The sequence below is a fragment of the Aegilops tauschii genome, chromosome 1 (assembly GCF_002575655.3).
Source record: "Aegilops tauschii subsp. strangulata cultivar AL8/78 chromosome 1, Aet v6.0, whole genome shotgun sequence".
NCBI classification, from domain to species: Eukaryota; Viridiplantae; Streptophyta; class Magnoliopsida; order Poales; family Poaceae; genus Aegilops; species Aegilops tauschii.
In genome coordinates, this window is record NC_053035.3 from 11,443,525 (window position 1) to 11,455,030 (window position 11,506).

General features: G+C 42.9%; 3 protein-coding genes across 3 annotated transcripts; 2 read left to right on the forward strand and 1 right to left on the reverse strand.

Moving 5' to 3' along the window:
• Positions 1-435: 435 nt before the first annotated feature.
• On the forward strand, positions 436-2,739 carry LOC141037434 (uncharacterized). The gene is made up of 3 exons (XM_073506385.1): positions 436-764; positions 1,555-1,765; positions 1,908-2,739. The coding sequence occupies exons 1-2, from the start codon at positions 500-502 to the stop codon at positions 1,599-1,601; spliced, it is 312 nt and encodes a 103-aa protein (XP_073362486.1). The 5' UTR covers positions 436-499; the 3' UTR covers positions 1,602-1,765; positions 1,908-2,739.
• LOC141026686 (uncharacterized) lies at positions 1,715-2,501 on the forward strand. The gene is made up of 3 exons (XM_073503534.1): positions 1,715-1,765; positions 1,851-1,859; positions 1,908-2,501. The coding sequence occupies exons 1-3, from the start codon at positions 1,715-1,717 to the stop codon at positions 2,499-2,501; spliced, it is 654 nt and encodes a 217-aa protein (XP_073359635.1).
• Positions 2,740-3,706: 967 nt separating the features above from the next.
• Positions 3,707-10,528, reverse strand: LOC109769044 (uncharacterized). The gene is made up of 7 exons (XM_020327784.3): positions 10,293-10,528; positions 6,808-7,857; positions 6,112-6,168; positions 5,969-6,028; positions 5,770-5,864; positions 5,044-5,236; positions 3,707-4,233 (listed from the first exon to the last, which is right to left on the reverse strand). Exons 1-7 carry the CDS (start codon positions 10,338-10,340, stop codon positions 4,006-4,008), a joined length of 1,731 nt encoding a protein of 576 aa, XP_020183373.2. The 5' UTR covers positions 10,341-10,528; the 3' UTR covers positions 3,707-4,005.
• Between the last annotated feature and the right edge of the window lie 978 nt (positions 10,529-11,506).

Consider the following 11,506-nt stretch of genomic DNA (forward strand, 5'->3'; position numbering starts at 1 on the left):
AGGACATGTTTTTCATGTTCATTTAAAAAATCATGAATATTCTTTTGAAATTTCTAGAACATTCATAATAGCTTAGCATTATTTTTCATATTTCTAAATTTTTTTAAAATTTATGAATATTTTTTTCTAAAACCTGACGGAACTAAAAACCGGCTGATGTAAAATATCGGCCAGAAACTAAAAACCGTGTGATCCAATTTCTCCGGTCCCACCCGTCAATCTCGGGGGCCAGGAGGGGGGGGGGGGGGGGTTGTGTGTCAAATTATCAAATGGAGAAGGAAAGTGTGGCTTATATGATCCAATTTCTCTTCTCCTGCCGAACGGAGCGCACTATAGCTTAATGGGCCGTCTTTCGCGTAAAGATTAATAAGGCCCAGCCCGAAGCAGCAGTGGCGATTAGGAAGGAATAAAAAGGAGGAATCGGGCAGGCCTCGACCGTGGACGGCGACTTAGGGTTAGCTTCATTGGCCTTGGCGGCGACGGCGGGGAATTGGGATTCATGGCGTGCGTAGGGGAGGAGGAGTTGAGTTGGGAGGACCTCTTCTTTGACGAGGCGAAGATGCTGGCCGCGGCGCAGAAGGAGGAGGAGAAGAAGGCGCGGCAGGAAGAGGAGAAGGCGCGGAAGGCGGAGGAGAGACGGTGGCGAGGCCTAGATCACAAGCGGGTCATGGCATCCATCGTCGAGTACGACCCCAAGACGAAGCGCAAGGTCTGCACCCGCTACTCCTTCAACGACTTCTCGGTCTTCGACATCAACGCCGAGTGTAAGTCCGTCCGCCATGATCAAAACCTAGATCCCGACCTGATTCTATTTCAAAGGCATACATTTCCAATTGTGTATGTAATAATTGTATTTATGTATGTTTCTTTCAAGTTGTTTTCACGATTGCTAGCCTCGTTGGTGGAATCTCCCTTGCATATATATCTAGTTATGTTTACAACAATTGCACAATGTTCAGTCCCATATTTCACAATTCACAACAATTGCACATGATGTGTTGTTGATTACTGCTCATTTATTGGCTCAATGTTTAAAATGAATGAATACACTACTCCATCCGATCCAAATTAATTGACGCGGTATCTATACAACCTCTATACAATGTTCTATACAGGCTGTGCCAATTAATTTGGATCGGAGGGAGTAATAAGAGTAGATAGATTCCTTTATATAGACCCAAAGATATTTGCATCTCTTCTCTTTTTGCATATCCTTTCTTGTTATGCTTGCTGACTCAAAGCCTGATTAATTGTAAAATTTAACAGAAAATTGTTTCATTCTTTCCACGTCTTGTTATTTATCTGTCTCGTCTTGTTTGCATCAACTATGTATGCTATTGTTGTTGAGTGATTTGATTTGTACTGTTTAAGTGAAACAAGAATAGTTTGCTGTGTCGAGAGGCAAACATGATTTGAAAACTGAATTTCTTGCAGTATGAATAAGAATAGGAAATCTGAATTGTATCCTTGTCGTGCTGCTGCGGTGCATTTTTTGCTTTACATAATTCTTTTTGCCCCTCACAACTAGCTTGTGCTTTTGTTTTTCCATCGCAGCGCCTATCCCTCCAATGCGATACACCAAGAGGTCTGTACATGTTTGATACTCCAAGACACTGCAAACATACTTACTGTCAAGATAGTATCCTCGGATAAAGGCTTCCCAATCAATGTGTATGGCACTATCATCGCTAGAGACAGCATCGACCACAAGTGCATGTACCTCTTTAACCGCACCAGGGACAATTGCCAACCTATCAAGTCAAGGGTACGTACGCCTTTGCTTCAAAATCACTGCTTATGTGCCTCTTGATCTTATTTATTTTGTAACTCTATTGCATATTCCGTTGCAGGCATTATTGGTATTTGGGTTTTCATAATCTAATCCTTTGAGCTATTGCTTTTCACAGGATGAAAATTTGATCTTAACTGGCCCAGGTCGAGGTCTGGTATTACTTGATTTCATATATCTGGAGATTGATCTTAAAATCAAGCTTGGCGAGGAGCCTCTAGGCGAGCAAATCAGCAAGGGTTTGCTTATGATTGATGGACGAGTTCTGCCTAGAGACGAAAAGGTTGCTGTTGGACAGCAAACTCTTGAGAGCTGGTTTAGTATTGTGGACGTGAGGTATGCTACTCTTCTTCATGCTGTCGAGGGTACCTTCGAGATCAAGTTACTCGAGGGACGTTTCTGTGGAAAGATTAAGGCTGGCATCGAGGGCATTCAACCTAGGATTGTGGTTTATAATAGCAAGGAAGACGGTGTGGTGCCTTCTGAAGGCCGTACAGATATCACACTCCGGCGACGTGTCATGACCCTCCGTCTGGATGGTATGCTCACACTTGGCTTTGCAGTCCGTGGTCTTGGTGGTGCTGCTGCTACTAGACAATGGAAAGTTGAATTCACACCACGACACCGTGGTGAAGATAAAAAGGAGATCTCTTGTGGTATTGCCAGGCTTCAAGTGAAGGTCTTCTGGTCCATGCTGGACTATAGGCCGTAAATCGTAATCCTGTGGTAACATGACAAGCAAAGTTGCGGGTGTAATGAAGTGAGGGCTGTTATCATGCTTCAAATGATGTAATGGATCAAGTAATGTTTGTAGCGAACTAAGTTATATATTTATATTGTCGTGGGGTAGTGTATTGAATTGGTTGCTTCTGCCTTTTGGCAATACTGGATGGAAGCACTTGTGTTTGAAGTATATTATGCAGAAATCTGAACGTTTCTATTTTCTGTTATCTACTACTAGTATGTCATTGTCTGACAGAAATTGGTAGATGTATATATACATGGCATGGCTGAAGGCCATCATTCATGTGGAACTTGTGAAGAATGCCAGGTCAGATGTGTCATTGCTTCTAACTGGAAATAATGTCTTGTGGTCTGACATTAAACAGATCTGGTGGCAGGTACAGGTACACTGGAGGGGATAAAAAAGATCTCTCAACAGATCTCTTTGATTCTCAACTCTCCTTTGCAGCTGACTGTGGGGCGAAAAACATGGTGGAGGTGTTTCTGATCCCCATGCATTTACCTCTATTGTGCTGCCGAAAAGCACTAGAGAGAATCATATAAGCAGCCTTGGGAAATCTCGAAAAGCTCAGGTGGCGCCACGAAACAATTTGGTTTTTTTTTTGTGATTGTACTGCTCACCGGGTGCATCTAAGCTCAGGTTCTGGATTGAATTATCTGGTGAGGCATACATTTCCTGGAATGAAAGAAAATCAACAAAGACTAATCAATGGACTTGAGCGGCACTCGATCTTGGTTTTCTTGAGCGGCAACTGGCTTTGGTCAGTTTGGGAGCTCCAAAGGTGAGATCAGGCCGAGGGTGGAGACTTTTACTCTGTAGGGCATGTAGGTGAGATCATGGTGCATAGCGCACCTGCGCAGCTGCCTCAGAGAGGCCAGGGTTGATCATTCATTGCTACCTGGATAAAAACCATTCGCCCCATAATCTGGCGAGACGGGGTTGATAGCTTCCGAAAGCATTTTGGAGTGAGCCATCCATCTCTCCAACTCCGATCGAGGGTTTTTTCCTCTTTCTGAAAGACTACACGCAACAGACCAGAAAATTCACAGAACGAATGCGACAGCCGACAGGTACACCTACGGCCTACATCAAGATATCTCCCAGACCACCCAGGTCCAATGTCCAGGAGAAGAGAGCATCAACATTTTGCAATAGCAGTATCACACAGCACATTCAAGGACATCTAACCAACTCAGGAAGAAGAAAATAAAGTAAGCTCATGTGTGTACAAGTTACTGTGCGCATTCTAGCTAGCTAGCTAGCTAGCTAGTGTGTCGATCGAAACGAGTTGCTATATACAAGTTGCCACGCGCGGCGCGGTTGCTTCTTCCCTGCAGCCCTGGGTTTGTGGGTTCCGAGTCCTACTCTACTCGGAAGGCTCATGTGTGAGTCCAGTATACTCCAGTTACAATGAATGAATGCCTCTCACTCATATCACTCATCTGTTTTCACGGCCGAATGCCACACGCAACTATGCCTCGATCCCAACTCGACCAAGTGGGTACTCATGCTGTCCATCGTCAAGATCGTGGTGATGATGATGGTGAGATGATGACGGTCGATGGCAGTCTTCTACTGTGGCTGGATCCCAATCCTGTGCACACTCTGCGTCGACTGCAAGCTCCACCATGTCAGGGCCACACAAGAGCTTCGGCATAAACTCAGCCACCATTTCCTTGGCAGTTTCTGCAACAGCGACCTGAAAACTCAAGCATAAACAAGTCATTTCTTCACAACAAGATGACCATGCATATACTAAATCCACACACCAAGAAAAGAAAATAGGGTACACATAGGGGGTTTCCATGGCTTCATTACGTGGTGTAGTAGCTTTTCAAAAGCACATGCATGTTTTCAACCAGTCCTGGATACAACAGTTAGTCGAGAGCATCTTTTTATCCTCAAGAGCAATATCTTACTAGAACTAGCAACTACTATTCCTAGAACCGCAGATGTGCTGACTGCATATCAACTTTGTCCACCTATTAGACAACCATTGGAAGCTACTTAATTGAAAACATTGGATACAGTTCAGTTCAAGAAAAAAAATGTGAGGGAAAGGACCCAAAGAAGCAAACAGTACCCCACTCTGGACATGTACAATCATTAATCATCAGATATGGCACTGTAACTGATCTCGAAGGTGCAATAACCACACAGATCACATGTTGTAGACGTAACAATTACCTCCCGAAAATATGGGATTTCTACTGAAGGTCAAGGAGATTATCATATCAATACTGATCACTTGCAGCATTGTCCCTCCATATAGTAGGATCGATCACATAATCAAAGCTACCAGGACAGAAACACTACGTATAATCTGTTTCTGAGATTGAAATTTAAGGCGGAAAAGATACTTGTACTTGTAGAAAATAATCAGACTGGCACACTCACTAGCACAGGCAACACATGCTGATGGCAAAGTACCAACCTGCCCGGGTGAATTTTGTAAGGTACAAACAATCTTATTTGTTGACATGATTTTTAGGCAACTGAAGAGATGTACCTCTTCTGGTGCTGAATATCTACACAGTACTGCACTGATTTCATTAGAGTTTCCCTGAGTGATAGCAACAGTTCCAACCGAACCATGTGGAATTATTTTCATCCCACCAGAGCATGCTCCCACCATTGAAGACTCCCTAAGTTCTTCGGTTGGTTCAGCAAGAAAACTGAGTGCTGCTTGATGCTCAGATGTCCTGTCATAGAATCTCAAATGTAACAAAGGATGTGGCAGAAGTGTATGTCTGAATATATACAGACTGATCAATACATGTCCAATAGCAAGTACTCCATGCCTGTGTGGAGCTATTAGCTATCTGTATCATAAGGTGTCACTGAAACTACTATAGGTTGTGATTGCTGAATTAAAATAGAAACTCTGTTCTCTTGCAGTGGCGGAGCGTGAGGTAGGGTAAATTCATAAGCCCATGAGATAGAATGTGCCAATGAAGCAATATATAGTCATTAGTCAATATCAAATTACTACTTCCATAGTATAGGGTTGTCCTTCAAACGGTTTAAGAGTTTCAGGGTTAAAAGAAGAATTTTGCGAGAGTACAAAGTTGAAACTATAACACTTCTTTTTATTATATGATCAGAGAGGAGAAAATCAAAGTAGTTTGAAGTAACGATATGCTTAGAACTAAGTCTTTCATGGCAAAGCAATTTCAAGAATCCAAAAATTCTCATCTCAAACAATATGAACTCTGAAGGCTACAAAAGAACCTACCTGCTCTCAATGAAGCCCTTCCCACAACGATAAGAAGCAGCTTCCAGTGACCCAAGAGATCTCAATTTCATGAAAAACTGATCGACAGCTTCAGCCTATTGAGGATCCAATTTTTGCAGGCCCCGAAAAAGACGATTAGTGCATCACTAGGTGGCTCAACTGTAATTAAAAAACACAGCATACAAGCCACAAGCTTCACCTTTGTTTCATCCTGCAGTGCCTCTAACTCATCAACAGCTCGTATATCGCTCCCTTCCACCTATAGTGACCCAAAAACTTGGTGAATTACCAATAAAAGAAATAATCTCCCCAGAATTATATACAGACAACGATGAAGCTTACTGTTGAAAGTGTTCCGCGCTGGGCTTCTGGAGGGATCTCAAAGCCCAATTCTGGTATCTGCATACAAGTCAAAATGTAAAATTACATCAAACACAGTGAATATGTGTAGCACAAATGCACTAACAAGTAGATCAGCAATACCGTAATACTTGCTGAACAGGATTTTCACAAGCTGACAGTTCAGTATCCATGCGAAAACAGCATCTCAGTTACATGAATAAACTAGCATACGACTCAAGAAAGTACATCAAAAAAAAAAATGTATGCACTAACACATGGATTTGGACACAATCTGGAAATTTTGCATTGTGGTCATCATACTACAAGTGCCGTGGTTGTCTATAATACATCAAAGTTTTGACAGAAAACAGTGGTCCATATGCTGTCATTCGATAGGGGACCTTTTGGTATGCAAAGAGTTGCTGTAAAATTAACTAAAACAGTGCGATACACATGAGTTTTGCCTTTTGAAGAAAAGAAACAATACTATCTTGTTACAAAACAAAGGTGCAATGCTAGAACAGTGGAAAATCACTTAATGTTCTAATATAAAATGGTAGTGTTTTTTTTTTAAAACATCAAGGGCCCTGCGAAAATTGGATGGTGCTCCAAGAGTAAGAACTGTCCTAGTTGCACGTGTAAACAACATATGAACCCACTAGTGTGATAGTGCTCTTGTTAAAGAGAATGTCATACCAGCACTTTGTTTTGTCGCTTCGGGACATAAGCCAATACCGGGGCTTGGTAGAACCATGTTTTCTCCTTATTATCCTCGACAAGCCTTCCGTCATCTTCTTCATCGCTGTCCTGACCTTGGTCACCCCTCTCGTTGTCATCAATGTGATCATCATTGTTGTTGTGATTTTTCTTTCCTTTATGCTCAAGCATCCTTTTCACTGAAACATCATCTTTATTTGTGGCCAAGGCGATGAAATTCATTATATCATTGAATGAATACATCCCTGATCCTGGGACTGAAGTGATACTGAAAGAATCCTCTCCATTTTTACTGATTGTGGAGTATAGGTCCCAACTGGTCAAATGGAAAGACAAATTTTTGTAGTCCTGGTCCTCTTGCACTGGACTGTCCAAAACAATATAGAAGTTGCCAGAATAAAAGCTTCTGAGGTTGAATTGTTGCAAAAAGTAGAATCGAGTGGACTCAGGTACTGTGATGATTGTCCTACAAAGTGATCTAATAAGCTGCCCCTCCGTTGTCGTACCTCCAAAGCCAGCAAGATTGTTGTACGTATCGCATTGACCTCTAAAACCAACAATTAACTCCAAGTAGTTCTGGCCAATTGCATTATAGTTTCCAGCAAACGGCAACTTCTGTACATACATATCTTTAGCAGCTTGGCTAATTCCTATAATCGTTGCATCATTAAAGACACGCCAGATCTCATTATAATCGAAGCCTATGAGATAAAAGCTGCTGAAGTTGTGAAGGAGTTTTATTGGTTTGTTGTCCTTCATTGGAACGTCCTCGTCACCGAGATCGGTAGGAGGGTATAAAACAACCACAAAATACTTTTCCTTATGGACTGGCAATTGAGGTATTTTATGGACATTGAAATTCCCTCTGGTAGTGTTGATGCTATCTTTGTTGGTGATAAAGTTAGTTCCACCAATCTCATTTGACGATTCCCTGATAACAAGTCTTTTCAAATGAACCATCATTGAGTGATAAGACCTTGTCATTTTTATAGGATCCTTGTATAGTCGGAACTCAACATGAGGTGCATCCTAAAAAAATAAAATGAAGGAAAATTTAAAATAAATAAAAAATATGAACATTTACAAAATGCACAAATAACTAAAATCATTAACAAAACGAACAACATGTTTGACAGGTTTAATGTGATTTTGTATTTAAAAAGCATAAAATTGGTAGCAAAAAAATGTTAGTCCAAGCACACAAACATTTTTAGTCCAAACTACTTCGCTATAGAGCTAAATGAAGATGCAATGGTAACCCTCTCCCAAACACCACTCCTATGTGGGTGATACAACATACGGACTACAATACCTCCTAACAAATAGATTCATCAGATTTTCACATGTCCTAACTCAAGCCATTTGTTGAGATGTCCTAGCTCAAGCCAAATTGATTTCATCCTCTTGAGAAGAGAAGATAGGCGTGCTTGCCTAGATTGTAGGGTGATACTTGGCCCAGTTGCCAACTGATTCCATGCATACAAACTCACTCACCAGTGGCCCAGTTGGAATGAATTTCAAGCAGCTGTCATGTCTGAATTTGATGTCAATGTGCACAAAAACAAGATGAAAGAGCTCATGTTACTCAAAAAGACAGAGACAATAGCTGAGTATAAAAGGGAATTTTCTCAACTGACTTATCAGCTTTGTTGTATAAAAACTCAGTTAGTGACACTCTTGGTTACCAGATGTGTTACCGACTACAGTCAGTGAAGCAGCTACACTGGAGCTTCAGTTACCAGCTACAGTCAGTGAAGCAGCTACTTATGCAGGCATTCAGGAAGAAATTCTAGCTAGAAGCAAGCATGTTAAGTGGTCCACTAATAATGCTCAGGTTCAGAGAGGAGAATATAGATCCCGGTCTGTAGGAGTTGGAGAGTTATGGAAAGCAAGACAACTGAAAGAGTTTAGAAGAGCCAATGGTTTGTGCTACAGTTGTGGAGATAAGTATACACCTAACCATACCTGTACTAAACCAAATATTTGGCTACACTGCTACAGTACAAGCCATGCAATGTGAAGGGCCTACAATCTTATCTGATGAGATATTGGATGCAGTAGAAGAACAAGAAGCTGCTCTGAAAGAAATCCAACTGTCTGTTAATGCTATTGAGGGCTCTGATTGGCAATCAAGTGGTGTTGATCTTGTTGTAGTACTCATAGCTTTATTGACACTGCATTACCCTCCAGATTGCAAGTGACTCCATAGAGGTTACCAGTAGCTTTACAGGTCAGGGTGGCAAATGGGGATATGCTACAGCGTACATCTAAAGTACCAGATATCCATTGGTGGATTCAAGGCCACACTTTCAACTATTCTTTGAAGTTACTGGAGTTAGGAGGGTATGGCATGATACTAGGCATGGACTGGTTAGAGCAGTGGGGAGAAATGGGTGAAGTTTCAGTACCAAGACTAAATGATCATTTTACAAGGAATTACACCTACAACAAGTGCTGCATTACAAGAGTTGTCTGTAGAACAGGCAATGAAATGGCATCTGGGGAATGACATATGAGCTACTGCCTTGATCACACCAGTTTGTACAACAATATGGCATCATTGCAAAACCATTAACTCAGTTACTGCAGAAAAATAGTTCTGTCTGGTCTGACAGTGCGTTTTTGACAAACTGAAACTGGCAATGTCCATTACCCCTGTTCTGGTGCTACCTGATTTCACTCAACAATTCACCATTGAGACCGATGCTTTGCTCCACTGGAATTAGAGCAGTAGTGCTTCAAAACGGATATCATGTAGCTTTTTACAGCAAAGCTTTGGGCATAAAAAATCAACAACTCTCCATTTATGAAAAAGAGTTTCTGGCTATCATGATGGCTGTGGAGAAATGGAGAGCTTATCTACAGAGAGGGCCCTTTATCATTAAAATAGATCACCAGAGCTTATGCCAATTAGGAGATCAGGTGCCGACTTCTTACCTACAAAGAAAATCTATGACCAAGCTAGTAGGGTTGCAATTCCAGTTTCACTACAAGAAAGGCAGTGAGAACATTGCGGCGGATGCCTTGTCTAGGGTTGGGCATTTGCTAGCTGCCATTTCTACTTCCCAAAGCCAACCTGTATGGTTACAAGAAGTGTAAATTCTTATGCAGTGTCTTTGACAATCCAGAAGGGTATTGTGTGCATCAAGGTATCATTAAGCTGGAGGAGAGGATATGGATTAATTGGAGCAAATTCAGCACTCAAGACAAAACTCATATATCTGCTTTTCATGCAAGTGCTCTGGTTAGGCCAGGCATGTATTCGTTTTCTCAGGTTAGCAACCAAACAAGCATCTATCAGATCCAGGGACAACTTCAGGCCAGGCAGATTCTGACGCCCCAATTCCACCAAAAACCCTAGGTGCGGGTCTTCTCTGGGGCCTCACAGTTCCATGTCGATTAAACTGAAGAAACAGCACGACAAAACGAACTAGGAGAAGGCGTAGGGAATGGGATTTTCTCACCTTCCATGGCCGATCTGGGGGCCGAGAGGTGCCGTGCAGCAGCACCATTCCGGCGGGCGAAGCGGATGGGAAACCACAAATCGAATCCTGCTGCGGATCGAGGGTCAGAGGCACCACGAACTCCTTCCCGCCGCCGCCGCCGCCGCCGCCGCCGCCGATCCCGCCTCCGCCTCCGCCGCCGCCCACCGGAGAAACCACAGCAACCGGACCCTGTGGAGAAAGGGTGGGGAAGCACGCGTGTGCTGGGGTTTTGGTCGGTGTGCTTGGGTCGGTCCAGTTTTTTTTTTCAGGCACTAAGGAGAGCTACAAATGGCCCCTCAAACACCAGACGTACCACGGGCCGGCCTGCCTGGCCCGGCCGAGGTGGCACCTCTGAAAACATCTATTTTACATATACGTTTAACCATTTTCTAAATACATGATTAAAAAGTTTTAAATATCGCCTAGACTTTTTGAAACACACGAATCAGCCTTTGTTTCTGAATTAAGCTACAAATTGTTTCACATTATGTTAACATTTTTAAAATTCACGATTTTAATTTTTATCTATTTTTTTAATTATCCAAATATGTAAGTGGCACACCATATCGTTTTTGCAAAAGTATCAAACGATCTGGCAACCATTTGATCTGCATCTCACCCTTCGTGAGCGTTCAACTCCTACCCCTGCGAGCACGCGTTTGCCACTACAGGAATCAAAGAATTTGCCATCCGTCAGTTTTTTGCCGTCTGTTACCGGACGACACAGAAGGTATTTGTCGTCCACTTGCGAAAAGTAGACGGCAAAGAACTGGCTAATGGCAAAGATATAGTTTGCTATCAGTTTATTCTTTATCGTCCGTCAGCAGACGGCAAAGGGCTCAAAGGTAGACGGCAAAGAGACCAGCTGGGCCCCACTGGATGTGGAGCTGGTTAGGTCAAATAGATGTCGTTCACCATGTATTTGTCATCCGCTTTTTCCTCTTTGTCGTCTACAAGTTGCTTAACTAACGGCAGTGTCCCCCTAGCCCCACCCCTCTTTGTTGTCTGCTAGAAGACGGCAAAGAATAGACCTAACTAACGGTCGTGCACCCTCTCTCTCTCTCTCTCTCTCTCTCTCTCTCTCTCTCTCCGGTGCAGCCGTCGCCCCGGCGCCCACCACCGGCCCCGGTGCGCCCGTCGTTGTCGCCGCCCCGCGGCTCCTGCGCCCAGGCGCCCCGCCGCCCTCGCTGCTC